Genomic DNA, 21995 nt, shown 5'->3' with positions numbered 1-21995 from the left:
TGAGGTTACAAGCATGCGGCCTTTATTTCATTGCTTCTTCACAAGGCTAGAGTTTGCAGCTCACCACAATGCCATATTTTACAGATTGCTTTACAAAAAACAAAACTATGTACAAAAACTCTGGATGTGCAAACATGCCCCATCTTATACCCATCTGTTTCTTAAAATAATATATCTTATAATAAAAAGGCATGCAAGGAAACAAACTTTGGTGCTATCTTGGAAACTAAGCATCCCTGCAGATTTATAAGCAGATATGTGTATAGATTTATAGTTTTTTTTATACACACACACAAAACACGCGTTTGCCAGTTTTACAAGTTTCTTAATATGGGTTAACAAATCTCGATAAGCAACTACAATAAAAACTGGCAAAAAAAAGCACAAAAAAGGCAAGAATCCAGGTGCTTTTTTTAAAAAGATTTTAAAGAATAATCATCGGTTGGAAGTACAAAAGCACAGCTTTGGAGCAATTAGAAATAAATGCCACCTATATATAAAAAACAAGCAAAATATGAAACAGTTTTTCATTCTCACTCCAAAAACCAATACTCATATCCTTAGGCAGTACAACAGACAGTATATCTACACCATGAGGCTTTCGGTCACTGGTTCCAAACCAGAGATTTAATCTGCATTCTCCTGTCCCTTTTTATTTTGTGGAACATTAGGCAATATTTATTGAACTGTCAGCAATAGAAATTTAAAAACAAAACAGCGGATTTACTTGGTTTAGGTCTGGATTCAATAGGATGTGCAGTTATGTATGGTTGTAAATAGTAAAAGATGTACTTACCACAAACATACATTCCTCACCCCATGGCTGCCTTTGACCTAGATTGGCATGTGTTGTGGTTAACACTTTAGCCATTAAATAAAGTGTTTTGTCCCATGTTCCTGTTTATATTCTAGCCAGGTGAAAAGCTGAAGCGATGTGCTGAATAAATGTAATTCAGTGCAAAAAATATTTGTGTTGCTGCAGTCATCCCAGTTTCTGTTCTTTCGACCTGCCCTGGATTCTAAATTCATCTCCGATCCAGTGCTAGATATCATTTGATGCAGCCATGTGTAAGTATGGAATAATTTATGCCCATCTTACTTTAGCATCCCACAGTGCTCATTATTCAAACTTTACAATAGTTAAATCAATATCATCTGCGCATCGTGAAAAAATACTCTGTATACAAAACAATGCGTTTGAAAATAACTTGTTAGGTGAATGTCTTTGTTACTACTCTCTTTATATCTCAACCTGAATTCGTTCATCACACCCCCCCTGATTTTAGGCCTGGTTAACTTGGAACATTTATTTACAAGAGAAACACTGCAAGTGGACTTCATTTCCCCACACACTGCAAAAGTAAGTCAGTGTTTGCTGGCTGACACAGATTTGCTAATTCTGGTTACATTTAATGCATACTTTGTAAAGACTGTACCAATATATAATCATTAACAGCATTCTACTGCAAATCAAAGAATAAATGATGTGGTAATCATGCGTTCATAGTGCTGCGTCTATGCCGTTTCTTTGAGAGTGGCCACACTGGGCTTGCTCTGGCTGCTGTTCTGTTGCTTGTAGCTTGCGAAGCTAGCGGTATGGATTGTCCGAATGCTCTTCACACCTTGAATTAATGAAGTGGGAGAAACCGGGGAGGGGGAAGAGGATGAGGAAGAGGATCTGCCATTTGGCACGTGTAGTGGGAAGGAAGGATGCTGAGATTTGCCTGTTAATGGAGGGTTCTGAGCATGAAGCTTTAGGGAGCCGTTAGATGCAGAGGGGATGTGAGATACAGGTGAAAGTGGAGTGGAACGCCCGGCAGCTGGAGTAAAATTAGTAGCAGGAAGGGCATATTTACTAGAGGTACTGGGAGAGTTAGTGTCACTGCTAGGACCAGATATAGAGCTAGTTTTCCCAGAGCTGGGAGAAAGGGCTGGGATCTTAGAAGCAGGTAAAGTAGGGGAAGTAGCCTTACTCTCCCCACCAGCTTTCTTAGCACTTCCATTAGCCTGCAAACAAAGATGGCGGGAGACAAAGTTTATCAGAGAGCCAGCAACAATTTCAACCCTGGGGCCTGCCAGAGCAGTCCCAGATAGACAAAGAATTAACAGTGTAGAACCTTATTTATCCTGGTGAGCATCGTGGAAGATTAATGGACCTGGTAAATCCCACAACATTCAAAGGTGGAAAGAAAAGGAAAAAAAAGGATGAATAAGATTATGATGAGTTAGGCAAACCATGCTGTATTATTAGAATGCAAGATTGGAAAAAAACTAATCAAACAATGATTCATTTCATAATTCATTCACTGGACACATAACCATCCAGTCGTTAGTTCTGAAGATTATTCAGCACAGGTTATTTCAGCCATTCCATTTATGCACAAAAACACTAAATGGGAAAAGGAACAGGAAACAGTACAATAGTAAGTTACCAGTAAAAGGGAATAACTGCTGGAGAGGACACAGATACACAGGAGAAGGTTACTGACAAGAAATGTGGCAAGTCACTTGTGGGTTACAAAAGAGAGACCAGGATTTTCACACGATTCATCAGTGTCTGAACACTGATGTTAGCCCCAGGTTCACAATGTAACTTAAAACCAGACATAGTTGCAAACAGTTTTAAACTCTCTGAATGTCCACAATTTTTTTTTGCAAAGAGGACAATTCTGAAATCCCTCAATGTTTTAACTTTCTTCACTACATTCTCGCTAGACGTCTAAAACAAAACTACCTGTCGGAACTGGCGCTGGGGGTCTTGGAGTTTGGGTTTGGTCGCTTTGTCTGCGTTGCTCTGCTGTTGCTGCCGCTGCTGTTGCGTTTTGGATCCCACAGAGACCGGCATTCTGCTAGTGGGCGACATCAGGTTTGAAGCCTGCAAACAGAACGATCCTCGTTTAAAAACAAATCCCCAGAATTTGATTCCTCTTTTATTCCAATACCTGTGGACAAATATTTTGAAATCAGAATTCAGGCCATTGAATCACCAGAGAGGATCAATCGCAGACATGCTATTCTGCGCTGCATCTGCATAGATCACCATGACCCTAAGATTAGGAAAGCTCATTGACCCGTTACATGCGTGAGCAACAGAGTCCCCACTTCACCCAGATTCTTACTCAGGTTAGAGATGCAGAGGCAAGAAAACAAAAATAAGGTTAACCTACAAGAAGCATACATTACCTGAAACAAAATCCGGCTTCTATGAATACACCATAATGCTGCCAATTAATAAAGAAAATCAAGTTGCCCGGCTCAGTTCAGCTCAGCAGTCAGATTAATAAACAATAGATTTCCCCAACACCACACTTAAAGAATATACTTTTAACCAATTATTGCGTCAGTTGTTAGAAACCAGAAAGAGGAGTCACACCACCACATGAAGCAGCGATCAAGGAATAGAAGGGGACACCTGTACACTTGCTTTTGTGGAGATTTTTGGAAGGAGCGGTGGTTTGCCTTTGGCCTGCTGAGGTGCCTTTCCAGAAGAAAGCAGGGATTGATCTGCAGGAGATTTGGATTCATCCTGAACCGTTCCAGAGTCGTAAAAAATTGTGGCGTTATCCACATATTCCTCCCCCTGATCTGAAACCTTTGGGCTCATTTCACTTATTGTCGTTTCCAACTGCTTGATGGTTTGCTCAAGACTATCCAGGGTCTTGTAAGTGTTTTTCCGAATCTGATCTGTTCTGGTTGAATTCGACACAGGATCGATGGTGCTGTGTTGCTTTGGCTCGCTGGTTTTGCTGGCGGCTTCCTCTTTATTCTTTGACCGGGTGATCTCAAATCTCTTTGATTCCTTGTGCTGCTTCACAGTTCCGTCAGGTTCCTCCTCATCCTCGTACACGACGACCTGCAGTGTTTTCCTCCCGGTCTTCGTGCCTGTACGGATCGCTTGGGTCAAAGCTGCAAGTTGCTTCTTGGGAAATTTGAACTTGAATTTCTTCTTGGAATCGTTCTTACTGGTGTCCACACAGTCAGGTGTGGATGTCTCATCTTGGACAGCTTTAGTACTGGCTTTGTTTGCTGTCTTCGTTTCATCCAAACCGAAGCGGACGTCACTAGGTTCACCAGATTCAGAATCAGCTGTTGAATTCAAAGCGAAAGATTCTGGACATAATTGATTATTGTTCATGTTATTGATCCTCGTGGAGTATGAGGTTACGGTCTCGGATGCCACTTCCATGTCTTCGTTTTCTTCCTCTATTCTCTCCTCGGCCATCATTTTTTCCAGCTCTTCGTCAGATTCAAAAATTGTCGACAATCTTTTGTAAGCCGATCGGATATCCATGGGTTCGTCAAAGATGATAATCACTGGTTTCTTATCAATGCAAAACTCTGGGGCTTCGTTCCCAGTATCCTGTGGGGTGTACTGGTGTGCCGTCATTGCTTGATTTGCATCAACGCTCACAGTCTGGATGCCTTCTCCACTTTGGTTTACCAAATCGTTGACCTCACCACTGGACAGGGCCTGCACCTTGGTGTTTGTAATCATAAATGCTATGTTGTCGGTCGATGATGTCTCATCTCCAGAGGAACCCGAAGAGTCAATATCCTCAGCATATCTGACAGTAACCTTTTTCGAAGTCTTTGGTCTCAATACTACCTGCTGGCTGCAATTTCCAGCTTGTTGACTAGACTCTGCTGTTGGCACGTCCCATTCTTGAGGATGAAATTGATTAACATTTGAATCCTGCTGGCTAACAAATGAGGTGATTTGCTGCATATACGGTTGGCCCTTCTCTGGTCTAACCAGGTTAGTATCACCTCGATTAACAACCTCATTCATATCGGGAGTATTTGCAGAATATGTGTTATCCAATTCGCTCACTCGGTCAGGTTTGTGGAGTCTGTACTCTGTTTCAACCTTTACGATTGATTCATGACCTCTTAAGGCAGGCACCAGCTCTTTCTCCAAAGTAACACTGTGCTCGATTGCAGCAGACTCGAGCGCAACTTGTGTTTGATCTGATACAGATTGCTCTTCATCTCCCAAACATTTGAGGGTCTCCTTGGAGGCCTCCTGAGGCACAGATGTGTCATTCTGAGGCTGAACTTCAATTTGGGAATCGTTTGAATGAACATCATGAAAGATGAAGGTGGAGGTCTCGAGTTTATCGGACAAATCCTGTAAAAGATAGCCAAGAATAATAAAATTGGCAAATATTCTCTGAACTGTAAAGATTTTTATTGCCGCAAACATCAAAGATGCAGAATAAATTAGCTAATAAGCTTTAACAGAAAATTATGATCATTACTATTATTGATTTAATAACTTCCACCACTCAAGACACTTACCTCTGCAGATTCCAGCTCAGCCTGGCCCTCATTCGGTGTATCTATGGCCTGTTTATCTTCACTGAAAATGTCTGATTTCTGCTAGGATCATAATATGTTATTGACCAACACAAGCTTGACAGATTAGGAATGAAATATTCTTATTAAACACTGATGCATTTAAAGGTCTGGTGAAAACACACTGCCCACCAATAACAAACCTGCTGCATTTTACCCAGTTAAAAGTCTGCAACATCCCAAAAATTGCAAAGGAAGCACCCGCAGAAATCAGCAAAACAAAATCCTTTTACGATGTCAAACTCACATTCCAAAAGTCAGCGTATTCAAATCCAAACCTTAGAGATGGTTATTCCAAAGTTCTAAAGCAAAGGTTACAGCTTGGGCAAGACTTTGTCATTTACCTCACATCACCTCCTTCCACACTTGCAATTACCATAGCCTCAACTTCATAACCTTACATGCCCAAAGGAAATAGCACAGCAGATGAAAAGCCTTGCACTAATAGCCATAATCCCCAAACCAGCAAGGGAACATTAACACTCAGGTGTTCAAACAAGCAGGCCCGTGGAAATGCGTTTCGAAGTTGTGCAAGCAGTGAAATCCTTTGTGAAATTTGCATAGAATATCAAGCCAACAGCTAGTATCTGCCTGGAGAAACTACATAACAATTCATTCTCCTTTAAAATAGCGAGACTTCTGTGATTTCAGTTTACAGGTTTTGCAAAGAATAATCGTTGTCCAGAACATTTTTACATCAGTAGGAATCTTGGTTGGAATGTGTAGCAGCCAGGAGTTTGATGTAATGTGAGATGATCATGCTTTAGTGTTCAAGGGGTATGGGGTAAGGATCAGAAGACAATGTAGCTTTTGGAGGTAGAAGATACCTTTCTTGTATCCTCTTCAGGAATCAAGCAAGGCTTCCATGAGATAAACCAAACAACATGTGCACTAACACAGTCTCACCTGTGTCTCCAGGAAAAATTACATCAAACTGAAAACACAGACACTTAAAATATACTGCAGGTTGCAAGCAAAATATATTTCTGTACAGAGAACTCTTATTATATGAACTGACCAGGAAACACTAGATAGTTACAAATGATCACAATTACAATAACAGTTCCATTTTAATACCATGTGTGTTCAAGCTACATAGTCTGGGTGAATGCGCATGTTGCAGTGCACAAATTGGCTGCCGTATTCGCCTCCAAGATACACAGTCACACACTTTATTGTATATTCTTTGAAGCGCCTTGAGACGACCTCCCAATGTGAGCAGTGCTGTAGCAAATGCGAGGATTATTATTATGTTCAGATAATAGGAGTTCAACTGTATTAGTAATTGTAGTTATCAGGCTTTCTTTACACAAACGCACACCAATATGCTGCAAACAAGGTAATATCAGACTCAAACACAAAAAAAATCCAATTCTGTTCTAGTTCAGATTAAGTAGAAGCACTCGCAGAAGTATACACAGACTGGTTTTACAATGTGGATATTAATCTATTAACCAATCTTCAGTTATAGGACAGGGCATTTATGAATAAGGTGCACAATGAGGTGGGATTTAGTATTTGGTTATGAAAGACCTGCTGCACATCACAGCTTTGAAGTCATTAATGAGTTTAGAATCTGGCCACATAAGACTATTGATTTTTTAATTGATTTTGAGCGTTTTCAGTTATCTTAATTGTACAGTGGTGATTACTGATAGCAAATGCATAAATGTAGAGTTTTAAAGCGCTTTCATCTAATCAGAGCTCCACCCAAATTGCAATTACATAAGTATTTAACTTGCACAAATCCAAGTGTTAAACAGTCTTTTGTACATTTCCTGCCAATACTCAATCTCACTGTAAAGGGGGACAAAGAAACAAGAGTCAATCTATAAAATGCCACATAAATGTTAACATGTCTTAATTGAGAATATATGAACAAAGTTTGACTGGGTCAGCAAATTGCTGTCTTCAAGATCTCTGTTATGAAGAACAGGAATTCTTAAAGCTGAAAAATATGCCGTGAATTGTCCATTCCAATTACAGACTTAGACATTTGCCCGGTTTGGTTTTCAGACAGAAATTTGCTCTTAAACAGAAACCTTAATGTCAGTGGGTATTTAAGCACTGCAGCCACAGAGCGAAAAGAAAGAAGAAAGCTGGAAGGAATCAATGCAGTTAGGAACTGGAATTGTTTATAATTCAGGAAATGGGCTCAATCAGTACATAGCACATTGGGGAAGGAGCGAGAGAGAAAGAGAGCAGTACTGCTCCAAGCTTTTAAAAGTAAGTAAGTCTGCAACAAAATGAAAGAATTTATTTTGTATCCCTTGAAGAATTATAGTGGTGACATTTGCAGGAGTTTATAACTCATTTGATGTGATAATTAACACATTGAATATATTAGGGAATACAGCAATTTACCTCAATAAAATCGAGCTTAGGTCTCAATTGTTTTTGTGGTGCTTTAAGATGCGATTGGTTTCAATGATAATCTAGATCCGGTTCAAATATCCAAGATGGTTTAACTTGTAGTGAAGGGAGAAAACCTTTACTGCTTCAACAAATGCAAGACTTCATCATCCAGAATGTAGTCCAACAGTATTCGCCTCTCCTTAAAAACACAGCCCATGGTCAATCTGTAGTGTTTTATATTTATCTGAGTAAGGATATATTTACTCCATTAAAGTATTGCAGGCAACGTCTCGAACCCATTCAGTGGTTAGTCCAGATAATACCAACCCCAACTTCTGCTTATTAAAAAGGTCTCTTAATGAACCAAAGTCGATTTCATTCACAAAATGCCGTACAATTGAAGTTGTTTTGTTTGTGCAGTAAATGAAAACAGCAGCGCAAGCAGAAACAGAGGCTGGCTCCGTCTGCATTAGTGGATTAGCAGTGAGTGGGTTAGGTGATGCAACAGATGGTGAGTGAAGGGAAACAACGATAACAATGGGTTTATTTCAAGTCTGGCTGAGAGGAAGGAGGTCAGGGAGCCATCACTTGGTTCATTGTCTGTCAACCTAGAAAAGGTATGCCAAAGAACAAGGAGTTCCAGCAATCCAAATTTTCCTCTGTTCTTGAGAAACTTGATCCGTACATGAGATAGCACCTTAACACGTAGTTGAGATGTCTCAAAGCACTTCACTGGATATATTGTAAAGTGGATTAACTGTGCATTTTGTGAGCGAAGCACGACAGAGCAGTGTCCCACAAATAATCATGGATTGAGCGACTAAATCGTTGTTTTTTTTGGAGAAGGGATTAACCCCAGAAAGCAATCTGCCAATTGACTAACAACTGGGTTCCTACTTACTGCTAGGTAAACAGAGGCGTGTGGAGTAAGGAAACTTGCCCAACGTTTCGCCCTGCTGGGAATCGAACCCATGTCATCTCGCGTGCGAGGCGAGTGCTCTAACCATTGAGCTACAGGACTCCACAATGGTTTAGATTTTGACTCTTGCAAAGTGGTTCTACTGACTGAGCTATTGGGGAGGTGACCTGATGTATTTAAAATCCTGCCTCTGAACGAGAAACTAGTTGAAATGATGTTTCTGAATTTGAACAAGTTGAAACTGCAAGTTCAGACATGATGGGCCTAACAGTCTTCTTCTATGTTGTAAATTTCTATGGCTTCAAATAGATTCTTGTAGTTGTTGATATTTTTCATACTTCCTGCTGCTCGCTATTGATTCCTCAAAAGCTTTCCCTTCAAAACGAGAAGCTTAATTTCCTTGCTTCGATATCGAGACAGCATCAGTTTCACTAACCTGAGTGTGCTCTACGATAAGCCTGGCAAAAGAACGTATTGATCACAGGACTGCTTACAGCGGAGGAGAGACCACTAATAAGTCAGAAATGTTTGTGTTCGAGGGGAGGGTGAAAAACACAATGAAGAACACCAGAAAACAGGGGAATTTGAAGCACGAAACAACTGGGCACAGGTTCTGTGCTTAGTGTCTGCCAAATAAGCTCTAGTCTTTTTGGTGGTGATGGGCTGAGGGGAGGCTAAAAGGAGGACAAGTCACCTTGTGCTTCTTCTATTCCACTCCTTAGCAGCGAGCTGAGAATTGGTGATTCTGGAGAGCTGGGAGCAGGTCATGTGTTTTCCTTCTTGGTTCGAGGGAGCTGTGTACTAATTGGGCTCAATATATTTTTGGAGAACGGGCAGAAAACAAGATAGAAATAAAAATAACAAGGCACTCAGCGCAGAACCACTGGAATGGGTCTAAAATGAGGTGCTCCGAGTTGCTGCCCTGCATAAAGGGTGCTATATAAATGGGAGTTGTTGTTGTTGTATCCGCAGCAACATCATTGGTGAATGTCAAATCCTGCAGTTGACCAAATGTAGTCAGCAGAAACTCCACTCTGACACAGCCAGCAGGAGCACATCTCTAGAGTGAGTGATCTTGTGATGCACATCTGGTTACTAGCAACAACGACGACGACTTGCATTTATATAGCGCCCTATAAGTGGGATAGCGTCCCGGAACGCTTGACTGTGGTGGAGTCTGACCCCGAGCCAGGGGGTGTGAGGGAGGTGACCGTAAGCACGATCAAAAAGGAAGGTCTTTAGGTGGGATTTGAAAGTGGGAAGGGAGGGGGCTAGGTAGTTGGGATTGAGGGAGGAAGTTCCAGAGCACGGCTGCCAATGGTGGAGTGGAGGGGGAGGCAAGAGATTAACAGGAGGACTGGTAGAGGCAGTGGGTGTTGGAGTTGTGGGGGTAAGCAAATCGGATAGGTAGAGAGGTGCGAGGGCATGAAGGGATTTGAAAACGAGTGAGAGGATCTTGAAGTCGATCTGTTCAGTAATTGGGAGCCAGTGGAGCCTGGCGAGGACTGGTGTGATGGGGGTCTGGAGTTTTGTGTGGTTTAGTATCTGGGCAGTGGAGTTCTGAATTTATTAAATTTTGTGTATGTTTGATACACGTTTGATAGACGTTTGATATATATGAACCTTTAAAAATTCTGGTTCCTAATCACCCCAACCACTGTGCCTTCCCTTTTTTCTTGATGGGACTACACTTGCTTTTTGCCTTCTCAGAATCAGTGCCGTGTACTCCATCAGAAAGTCACCAGTTTGCTTTCAAATAAAGACACCTAGAATATGGTTCTAAACAAGACTGCTGAGGCCTCAGGTTAATATTCAGAGCAACTGTGCTCTGTAAATGTTGAAAGTGTTATAAGTTGGTTATCGAGGAAGCCAGTGGTGGTTGTGTGGTGTATAGCAAAGGGCAACTTTCATTCTCTGCAGACTTGCATTTTACAGCATTCAAAAGCACTTCAGGGAGCTGTGCATGTTTGCACTGCAGTACAGAAGATTGTAGTAGAGATGAGTGAACTATAGAAGAATGCATTATAGAAGCTGCAGAGGCTGTTAGTACTTGAAGCAGGCAGAGTATGCGATGTGTGGAAGCATGGCAAGCTCAGATTCCAATGTCAGAGTTGTTACCTTCTTTTCTTTGGGTGATATTAAAGCCATGGGCCTTAGGTCTCTGGTTTGCAATTCAACTCTGGGCTGCTCAACACCTGGTTTGGAACTTACATCCATAACTGAGCATTTCTGGAAAGCCTGAGAGATTAAAGTACATCAGGTTAGCAACAAAAAGGACGCAAGAGTGCAATGAAGTCAAGATACAAAATACATCACAGATCATGGAAGAAATATTTTAAAAAGCAGTTATTATACTATTCCTTTTCTATATAGTCATTCACCTACAAAATACAGTCAGCACACTTTACAGTAAATCTTGTGAAGTGTTTTGAGATGTCCTCATATGAAAGGCGCTGTATAAAATGCAAGGATTATTATTATTCTATTATTAACATAACTGACTCCTAGATTAAGACTTAATTTTCCCCAAACTCTAAGATTTTACATGTTAAGATAATGGTCTTAAGACTCAGATCATAAACATTTGAGGTCTTTGAGGGTAGATATTCCGCTTGACAAATAGATTTATTCTATTTTAGAACCAGAATCTGGTAAATCGCTGAATTTCATGTTACTCCGAAGCCAGTTCTTAAAATAAATGACTGAAAACTGGCTTCTACGTTGAGACTGTATTCAAGAATTTGCTAAATTCTGGATGCTCTGGATTGCTAAGAGATAAAATAGTAAATCCAGTCCCAGGTGGAATTTCTGTCCCCTGATGCCCACGTACACATCTACTCTGCCTGTTATTGGAAGCAGGAATTTGGGCTGATTTTTCCCTACCTAACCCTGGCTGACTCATCCACTGCAACCTGTGTGCGTGGCCTATCTGCTCTCACCCATTAGGCCACTGGGGGAGCTGTTGGTTCACTTGTGAGGCTGAAAATCTGTTCATTTCTTCGGAGAGCAACACTGAAGAGCCATCTATAGAACGGAGCAGAACCAAAGGGAATGTGAAATAACCCCTCGAGCTAAATGTTCACTCAGGTTGGATATTTTCAGTCCAGGTAATGAAATAACATTTGTCTGATTAGATCAGACAAAAACATCCCCTGTGGATAAAAAAATCAATCTCCCTCCAGGGAGAGAGCGCATTCCATTCCAACAATCTATCTCGGGAATTCCCATGTGTGGATGGGATGCATGAAATTCTCAGTTTGGTTTGGATGGTCTTAAACATAGTGATGGGTATCTGTATGTATCAGACACACCAAAAAAANCCTTACTGTAAATGCTAAAATTATTGTTCAAAAGAACAGGGTTGAGAATGCACGGTGTAGCCCCACTGCAAAGCATTTCGGCTTCCCGTGCTAAACAAAGTCGACCTTCTAGGTCCTCAGGTTACTGTCGAACACCAGCCACAAAAGAGCCTTTGCAAGTTTTCCTGATTTTCCCTGATTTTTTCCTGCAAACAGGAAATAACATGGTGGTTACCCGATGAACACAAGATGGCTATTTTCTCTTTTCCTGACATAAATAGGGAAAATCGGATTTTTTTGGATCATTTCTCATCCCAGAAACAGCCTGAAAGCCAAAATTTGGCAGGGATAGTGACCTTCAGTGTATAAATATTTGTCATTTACATTACACCACATTTACATTTATTACAATGGGGAGGACGCCCCAAGGAGCTTAATCACGGTTTGGCACCCAGATTTCAAGCCCCTTGCCAATATTTGTTAATACCTCACATGCAAACATGATAAAAGAAAAGGGATAAGAGTTTCCCTATTATTTTATTAATGTAGACTTCACATTTGATTCACATTCAATGAACTGCCTGGCGTCCAACAGGAAAGATGACAGAATGAACCGGAAAAAAACTGCCACCAGATTGAGCAAACACTTCACACAAACTGAACGCACTGAAACACCCTGCAGAATATTAAGGTGCTAATCCAAGCCGGTAACAACAGATTAGTTTCCTTTAAACTGTGATTGTTTTGACACAGAGAAAAATGCCGACTGAGCGCTTTCGAAGTGCAGTCAACCAGCTTCCACAAATCAGCAGCTTCGAACGCGTCTTACAAATGTAATCTTTGCTGCAGTGACCGCTTGCTGACCTTGTATGTCCCCCATGTAAAGTGCTGATCCAGTTCCAAAACTTCATACAGGCACCAGACATTTATGAAACAGAATGTTGTCCCTTCCTCTCCCCCCACTCCCCCCCCCCCCACCCCGCCAACCTGGCACTGACTCACGCTGGGACATAATTTTCTCAACACTAGCTGCCTTTCAGTGGCCAATCTTCCTGTCTGTGCCTAGAATCAAGGCTTGGCAGACTATACAAGCTATTCAGCCTTCCTGTAAATCCCTTCATGTCCTTGTCTCTCTGATCTCCTTCTACTCCATTGCTCTGCTCACAGCTCACAACCTTCGTTCAGCAAAGGGGGCTTATGCCACGTTCCCCGCCCTGTCCACATGTCCCCTGCTCTGTCCGTACCACCGTCGGTGACTGAGCTTTCCGATTCTATACCCCTAACCTCTGAACTTCTCCCCTCCACTCCTGAATCTTATCCCCTCTCTAATCTGTCTGTCTGCTTTAAGTACCGTCTTAAAACCTACCTCTTCAACTGCGCCTCCGGCCACCTCCCTGCTACCCCCACCTGTCCTGCTCGGCATCTGACCCCATCATAAGAATTGCCCTATGTGATATATATAAATACCAGCTGTTGTTGTTGTTGACGAACATTACAGCCATGTTCTAACCTGTCTCAAAGGAGATTCACACACATATACTTCTAGCAGGTGGTCAATGGAGGGCGATCATGAGCAGAAATCCTCACTATTTTTTCTCTTCCCTGACCCAGGCTCATAAGACTCATTTTTAGCTCAAACTAGGTAACAGCACAAAGTGCCGAACCCAAGACCCGAAATATCCCACGGTCTTAGCCAAAAGACCACCATTTAAGATTGTGCAAAATTTTCAAAAATTCTACAATTAAGATTTTTTCAAATTTTTTATTTTTCCACCATTGTGTGAAAAAAGAACTACCAGAACATAATGCTGCCAAAGGAAAAGTACAACTTAAACCCATGCGGATTAGTGGAAACGTATTAAGTGGTTTGAGCCATCTTCTCGATGTGAAAGGCAATGTTGTAAATAAAAATCGTATGAATTCTGTTGTGTCTCACATTTTAATACAACGGTTTTAAGGCTAAGTTCATGAGAAGCTACAGGCAACTAAATCATGAGCATCAACTGTGTTAACATTGAACTGTATGAGCCTCTTTCTGTTTCTGAATCACCAAACTAAAACTAGCACTGGACGCTTCAATGTAAATTAATTCCTGCTCATAAGTTTTCAGCCCACGTTGCTTGCGAAGTTAACTCGATTAACCACGATCTTTCACTGGAGATATCTCCGGGTGGACTACAAAAAAGCCGATTGAAACTCCTAAAATGACAATTTGGCTTTCTCCGTGAAAGTGCAAGGTCACCCTGCTCCGTATTATGCACCTTGTACATTCACTTCCAAACAGACCCGGTCAGCCAGACAAACGGACCATTTCTGCCATCAGCCTAAAGAAAGGGGCACAACACAACAGGTGCTGAAATCTGCTTTTTCGCATCAGGCAAGTTCAGTGCAGGTAAATCGGGTTGACAGGCATTTCACAATACTGCATTGAAATGGAAGTCTGGGCTTTCGTTGTCATGTTAAGCAGCAAATGTCACTCGTCAACCATGTCGCAGCATATATGTCACCGGGAAGAACAAAGTGGAAAGGGAGAAAAGAAGTTTGTTAAAACTACATGTTAATAATTCATGAAGGCGTTGAGATGTGGGCGATCAAATCACCAGCTGACAAACACGTTTACACTGGGCATCCTTTCAAACCCCCAGCTAATGCACTCTTCCCATCCAAATGTAGCCTGCAACCAATCTCCTCCACCAAGACATCCTTTCACATGTCTTGTTATACAGATTGTTAAGTGTGGAGGTTTTCTCAGCTTGAGTATCCAGGTCCAGACTTTCTTTTCTTTCTCCTCTTTCTCCTCTGCTTCTCCACTGCTTAAATCCACTAACCTTTCATTTCTGTCAGAATCGCCCCTGCAGTGTGAAAGGGGCCAAATTCAGTGAGAGGGAGCTGCAGAGGTGCTCCTGCAGCAGTATGTTTCTAATATAATTTATTAAAATCTAATAAATTATTAGATTTATTACACACTGCGGGGGCGATTGTGTCCGAACTGGTGGCAGCCCCAAAATAACAGTCACATAAAAGGTTTTGTTTTTTCCTGCAGTGACCCCTCACCCCCACTTCATACTCAGGACTATGTAAAAAGCACCGAGCCTCCGACAACGCAATGCAAATTTACATTTATATAGCAGCTTCCATGTCGGGAGAACGTCCCAGAGTCTGTACTCAGGCTGGGGGTGAGCACTGAGAGGTTGGGGGGCGAGGGAGGTGAAGGAGGCGAAGATCTCACTCTTGACCTCAGTCACAGTGTCCACAGGGAACACCTCTTTAACCTGTTGCTCCTATTGACACCTCACTGCTTTGAATATATAGTTGCCGTTGCCGCGCCCAGGACGTTAGCAGACACCACATCCACATTTGTCACGTTGTGACCCGAAATCCTCGCTCGAGCACATTCTGAAGGTCTTCAAAATAATATACATTTACACTAAGTCATTACTGTCAGTTTGTGCACAGCAATAATGTGCATTTCATGCTTTAAAAGGCTTACGTCTGCTCAGTAGAGACATAGAAAAAGATGCAGTGCCATCGCTGTCCCCTTGGGGAATTGTATTTATGTGACTGCTGCTTATTTTCGAATGTAGCTGGAGTGGAGAACACAGTGACGCAATGGGATAATGACCCAGTCTGCAGCTCAACACTGCAGTAATCTTCACGTTCTTCCCCCAGTGTGATGGTTTTGGAATTATTGAGAATTCTGCTTTCAGAACAGGCTCTAATTTATGATGTTTTTCAGACTAGATTTTGCTCAACAAAAAATCTCAATAGAATTCCCATCGACAGGCTGGAACTCTGCTACGGAAATAATAATCTTTGCATTTAATATAGCATCTTAGCACGTCTTCGAGACTTCTCAAAGCGCTTCACAGAATATACTGTAAAGTGAATGGACTATATATTTTGTGGACGAAACACGGCAGGCAATTGTCCCACACACAGTCATGATTGAAGTGACCAATTTATTATTTTTGTAAGGAATTATTACCTCCAGAAAAGTAATCCTCCAATCAACTAACAACTAGCTTCCTACTTACTGCTAGGTAAACAGAGGCGCGTGGAGTAAGGAAACTTGTCCAACGTTTCACCCTGCCAGGAATCGAATCCAGGCTTCTCGCTTGCGAGGCGAGTGCTCTAACCACTGAGCTACAGAAATCAGTCAGAGTGGTGGTAATAATAATAATCCTTGCATTTAATGTAGAACCTTATCACTTTTCAAAACATGTCAAAGCGCTTCACGAGATTTTACTGAAAAGTGGAAATGACTGTGTCAAGATCAACTTGACGTACTTATACTGGAAAGAGTCATAATCAGTGGGATTCGGATTACTTATTAAGAAATCCTGTTAAGAAACACCACAATTTAGACACCTATGTACCATGAAAACCTTTAGAAGTTTTAAAAAAAACAAAGCTAGGCAACCCAGTGTTAAACAGATAAATACACAAGAGTCATTACCCAAATCTCCAGCCGTTTAACCAACACAGGCAAGTCAGGGCTTGAAGTTCTGGTAACCTTTACAGCAAAGCTAAAAATAAATACAAGGGGTCCTTCGCTTCTACATGTACCTGGAGTTCTGCCATTATCCGGTCACCCTCATCCTCATCTTCTTTGATGGCTGAGGCTGCAATGGGAGCGGGAGGCTGTAGTTTTCCCTTCATCTCCAATGGACTTTTTGGTGACTTTGGTGGTTGCACTGGGCTGTTCTCTTCATCAGCCTAAACGGGAACAGAGTACGCTTTTATCCAACACACTTTATAACAACTTCCATTGATATAGTACCCTTCACACAGGGTAACATCTTAGGATAACTTTAGTATATAGTGGATATAAAGTGGATATACAGAAGCCTGGGCTAGACACCGAGCCGACAGTGGGCGGGTGGGGTGATTGTAGGCACGTTCAAAGATGTAGGATTTGAGGAGGGATGTAAAGACAGAAAGAGTGTGGGCACGACAGAGTCATAAGTACATAGGAAATGCTAGACGCAAAAAAGACCCAAGGTCCAGCTAGTTCGCCATCCGCCTTCCTGGCGGTCGCATGCACACGGATGTCCCTTAATAACCTATGTGCTATACCCCTTAATATTATTTCCTTAAAGAAAACTATCTAATCTGTGTTTGAAGAAATCAACATTTCCTGCTTCAACCGTCTCTCTAGGGAGCCTGTTCCAGAGGTTAGGGGTGTAGAAACCAAAGGCTCGGCTACTGATTCAGAAGCGAGAGTGCTACTACTAAGCCAAACTGGCTGACACACTGGATTGACAGGTTGACTGACATCTAAATGCCCAGTGTGAATGAACCCAGTGGATCTCAGTTGTGTTGCCCTCCACGGCCAAACAGTCACATTCACTGAGTAGGTAGGTAGGCATACACTCTTGGAGAGAGTAGCTGGTGACAAGATATATCCCCAAGAGAAGGAAGAAGAAGGAAAGAAAAGGGAGATCATCAACAGCCCCCAAATCCCCTCCCCCTAACAAAATAAATGCTAAAAGTCGACTTATTTGGTTTGCAAATTCTAAATATTAACTCATTCTTACACTGGCTAATTGTACTGTCATAGTGTTCAGAGCCTTGGGACATCCTCCCAACATGAAAGGTGCTTTACAAATGTAATTTGTTGTTGTCGTCGTGATATTCCTTCACTGACTCTGAAATCCCACACGAATGGGAGGTCCTAATCTCAGTGGTGCAGGCGAGGGAAGCCCTAAAGGGAAATACGTGTCCAAAAAAAAGGGAAAATAAACATACAGGGTCTTTTTGAGAGGTGTTTCCCAGTAGCTGGTTTTAGAAGTGGTTATACAGAAACCTGGAACAGGCTAACAATGGAATCTCTGGCTAAAACAATGTAGTAGTACATCATAAGAAATGTTAGTGTGTAGTAATAATAATAATCCTTGCATTTCATAAAGCACCTTATCAGGTCTTTGAGATGTCTCAAAGCGTTTCAAAAAGACCTGAGATTGCTTTTCTATAGATATTGTGGATATTATTGACTATTTTACTTGTTAAACTGTGCGAATGAGCCAATCAGCTGATATCCGGAAGCAAACACCTACTATAATGGTAATGATGTCTTTCTTGGCAGTCACGACCACTTCCCCTGATCTGGCAGTGGTCAGGCCGGAGCCTGGAGGGTAGGACCGGCGTGGAGGTGGCGGAGGAGGTGACTTCATGGGTTTCTCGGTTCCCTTTTCAGGCAGCGGCATCTCCTCTGCAAGGAACAATACAGGATTATGTCATTGCTTCAAACTCAGTCTGGACTGGCACACACAGGTACAACATTAAAGAAAGCAGCATTATGGCTCGGACCCAAATGCTACAATTTAAACTGAACTGCAACTATTTACATTCTAGTGATGGTTCACTCAGCCAACATGTATTTGGAGCTCTTTGATGACCCACTACTGAGCTGCGTTCTGGTTGTGCATTGCTTGGGCTCACAATACAGTCGTCTCAACTAACCCGGGTTTAGTGTATCAGTTGACGCAAACATTTACCGCAGAAAGCAAACGGTTGGCGTTATCTGTGTGAATCATTTCTAATATAGTTAAAAACCTGTGCAAAATGGTTACCAACATAGCGGAGAGAGCATCAGTGGTTATTGTTAGAGCAACACAAGCATCTGTGCTGGTGGCACTTACCAAGGCACATTGGTGCTGGGGTGTAGGGCTGGGACTCGGAATAAACTGCAGCAATAAACATGGGTTATTTTATTATTTTATTATGGGTTGTGACCCTCCCAGCTCGGATCCATAACTCTGTCTGTTCAGCGCCTTGGGATGTCCTCCCGATGTGAAAGATGCTTTACAAATGTAATTTTGTTGTTGTTGTTGTTGTGATAGTTTTAATATTCTTCCAATGTGCTGGGCTGGGTAAGACCTAGCTTTATTACCCAGTGCCTTGGGACATCCTCCCGACGTGAAAGGCGCTATACAATGTAATTTTGTTGTTGGTGTTGTTAACGCCTACAATTCACTGCACTGTGACTTCCTGAATGCGTGGGAAGTATTTCAGAAAGCAGAACAAGAGGACACTAATTTAGGATTGCAAATGACAATTTCAGGACAGATACCAGGAAGCATTTATTTACACGAAAGGTAATTAATGATGTGAATAGATCACTATACCAATTTTTTTTAAAAAAAGCTTGGTGATGTGGGAGAAGGACAGTAGAGCAAGTAATCTGGAAGGAGATCAAATGGGCTGAAGGGCCTTCTTTAACCAAACCAATCGTGTAATCTTGTGAGAGCAGCTTTGAAAGGGAAGATGAGGGACTCACCTTTAGCCTACTCTCAGGCACCCTCCAGTGGTCAGATTAACAGCTACACATGTAGTTATGGGAGCTCTGTCTTAGTCCTCTCCTTGCTCCTCAGGTGTCTTACCACAAATTGTTTCGTTTACAAACACATCAGGAGTTTAGTACTAAGTTTAAAAAAAAGGTCTTTGCTCAACCCCTTCACTTCTCTCTTCACAAGCCATTATTGTTAAGTGCCTGCGACGTCCTCCTGACGTGAAAGGCGATATACAAATGTAAATGTGTAATGTACTTGTGTTGTGTTGATCACAAGCACAGAGGAAACACAGCACACCTAGTTGTTTGATTCCATCTGCCTCATCTGGCTTCTGAATTGTTTTCTGCTCAGGCTCCACTTCCAGACTGGGAATTGCTTTCATCAAATTGGCCTGCGCTTCCTCCAAGAGCCGTTCAAACTCCCTCCCGTCGTACTGATTAATGTTGTGCCTCTTCTCTTCCCACTCTCTCTCCGCGGCCTGCAATTGAACATAAATCAGAGCCTGGAGATTCGTATCAATTTGGTCCAGGTTATGGTCCTCTCAAAATGCGACAAAATGATTTACAGCAAGGTGACGGAAATCAAAAGTGAAACACTACCTCGAAACTCATTTTTCGGTAGATGCTTTTTTTAGCACTCGCAGCGTGAATCTCGTCAATAAAGAGGTTCTGGGCAGACGCAGGCTGCGCTGTGGATGGGGAGCTCAGAGGCTGGTGAGCTTGAGGACTCTGGGTTTGAGCTACTCTTTCTATGGACTCCTGGCATTGCTTTGTAACAGCCGAGGAGGACGGTGCCTGAGGCTGAACCGTAGCCGAGACATTGTGAGCTTGCTTTGGGATTCCGGGAGGACTCTGGGAAGGGTGAACCAACATTGAAGAGTGGTGGGTCGGTTGGATCAGCACAGAGGAGCTCTGGATGTGATGGATGACCATTTGGGGCTCTGACTTCACCAGGGAATTCTGTGTCTCGTGGAATGCGGCAGGAGCAGCCTGAGGCAAAGATGCGTGGTGAGCGGTCACCTGCTCCACAGTTTGGAAAGGAGCCTCTTTGGAGATTTCTGACTCCACACAGGTGGGTGGAGGATCTAATGACTGTGTGGATTCTGTTCCTCTGCCTAGGCCTTCGGTTACCAATCTGCAAACAAACAAACAAACAAGTTGACCTTATAATTAAGGCAAACGGGTTGAGTAAAGGATGAATTTTCTATTCTAATAATCATATTCCTTGCATTTGATATAGCACTTCACAAGAGCTTTTTTTTTCGTACAACAACATCTTGCATTTATATAGTGCCCTCACGCAGGATAGCATCCCAGAGCGCTTGACAGTGGCAGGGCACGGCGCTGAGCCGGAGGGGAGGGGGAGATGACCGTAGTCTTGGTCAAATAAAAAGGTCTTCGGAACGACCTGAAGATGGGGAAGGAAGGGGCAAAGCGGAAGGATTGAGGAAGAGTGTTCCAGATTTTCTGAGCGTAATGGCTGAAAGTGCGGCCACCAATGGTGGAACAGAGGGCATGTTGTAAAGCATACTGACATAGTATTTGTAAGCTCAGGCAATGCACTGCCCCAGAAAGCCATAGATGAGAACAAACGAATAAACAAATTGCATTTATATAGCACCTTCCACAAAAGGAGGATGTTCCCAAGGTTTACACCCGAACTGGGGTTTGGATTTGGGAGGGATGAGAGCCAAGGGAGGGGAAGAGATGAGGACGATGACCGAAGAGGTGGACCATGAAGGAGGTAAGAGAAGGGGCGAGCCCAAGGGACTCCGGGATGGAGTTGCAGAGAATAGGGGCAGATTAGCTGAGAGCCTGACTTCCAATTGTGGGGTGGACAGGGTGGGGGCATGAAGCAGGACGGTGCCTGCTGAACGGAAGGAGCGGGCAGGTAGGTAGGATAAATTGATTGAGGCATTAAAGTAAAAGACAGTTAGATACTTGGAGTGGAAATTATAATAAAAAAAGAATAATCCTTGCATATGATATAGCGCCTTATCATGTCTGCGAGACGTCTCAAAGCGTTTCACAGAATATAATGTGGAGTGAATTGACTGTAATTACCTTGAATTACATGGAGTCCACAGGAACGAAACAGACCATTCAGCCCGACCCCCTCCTAACCATTCTGCCCCTCTGATGAGCCAGGCTGACTGTGCTGTCATCAGCAGTGCCCTGGGGTACTTCAGACCAGCTTGGGTCAGGAACCGGACTAGCAAGACCACCACAGCAGAGGGCTGGCTTGATTCCAACATTCTGTTGTCACCCTAGAGTCAGTCCAGCTGCAAGGACACCCTGCTTACACGCCCCCACCACCCACCACCACCCCACCCCCACACACTCCCCCTGATGCTCAGGAACAGATTTCTGAATAAATCACTGTAAAGCAAATTTCCAGAAAAGTAATAAACAGGACAGAACTCACAGGTTGAAATTATATTGAAATGTGGGAGAGAAGCAGAAGATTAACGTGCACAATATTCATTTACTTTTTGTCTTTAGGATTACGTTATAATAAATGTTTAATAATGATTCAGATTAATTGCTTTCATCCCCTGAAGTCTAAAATTGAGCTTTACGTTTGATTGAAATGTTCTAACTGTGAACTCCACTAGTGGTTCAATTGTTAAATCCATTGCCTAAAGTGAAACTCGGCATAAACACTTAAAACGTCCATTTGGAGAGGGGGATTCATACCAGCAACAATAAACAGCTAAGAGAACACCAATGCCTTTCATTGACTAAATCCTCCAAACAAACAGGTCACTCACTGGTC

At 42.4% G+C, this 21995-nt stretch overlaps 1 protein-coding gene across 8 annotated transcripts in view; it reads right to left on the bottom strand.

The window, feature by feature from the left end:
- si:ch211-207d6.2 (sickle tail protein) overlaps nt 1-21995 on the bottom strand; it is a 376663-nt gene continuing 354668 nt past the window's right edge. For 4 of the 8 annotated variants that reach the window (XM_042332375.1, XM_042332381.1, XM_042332377.1 and 1 more), the window contains 9 exons: nt 19820-20354; nt 19518-19698; nt 17985-18139; nt 16495-16644; nt 10748-10867; nt 5299-5379; nt 3413-5128; nt 2735-2875; nt 1-2007 (listed from right to left, as the gene is read on the bottom strand). In XM_042332375.1, coding sequence (XP_042188309.1) covers nt 1516-2007; nt 2735-2875; nt 3413-5128; nt 5299-5379; nt 10748-10867; nt 16495-16644; nt 17985-18139; nt 19518-19698; nt 19820-20354 — 3571 coding nt within the window. In that variant the 3' untranslated portion in view covers nt 1-1515. The remainder of the gene's footprint in view (nt 2008-2734; nt 2876-3412; nt 5129-5298; nt 5380-10747; nt 10868-16494; nt 16645-17984; nt 18140-19517; nt 19699-19819; nt 20355-21995) is intronic. The other 4 variants (XM_042332378.1, XM_042332376.1, XM_042332380.1 and 1 more) reach the window with 4 other exon arrangements.

Source organism: Callorhinchus milii, unplaced genomic scaffold (assembly GCF_018977255.1).
Source record: "Callorhinchus milii isolate IMCB2004 unplaced genomic scaffold, IMCB_Cmil_1.0 Scaffold2, whole genome shotgun sequence".
In the NCBI taxonomy this organism is placed as follows: domain Eukaryota; kingdom Metazoa; phylum Chordata; class Chondrichthyes; order Chimaeriformes; family Callorhinchidae; genus Callorhinchus; species Callorhinchus milii.
This window is presented reverse-complemented; position numbering and strand designations above follow the sequence as displayed.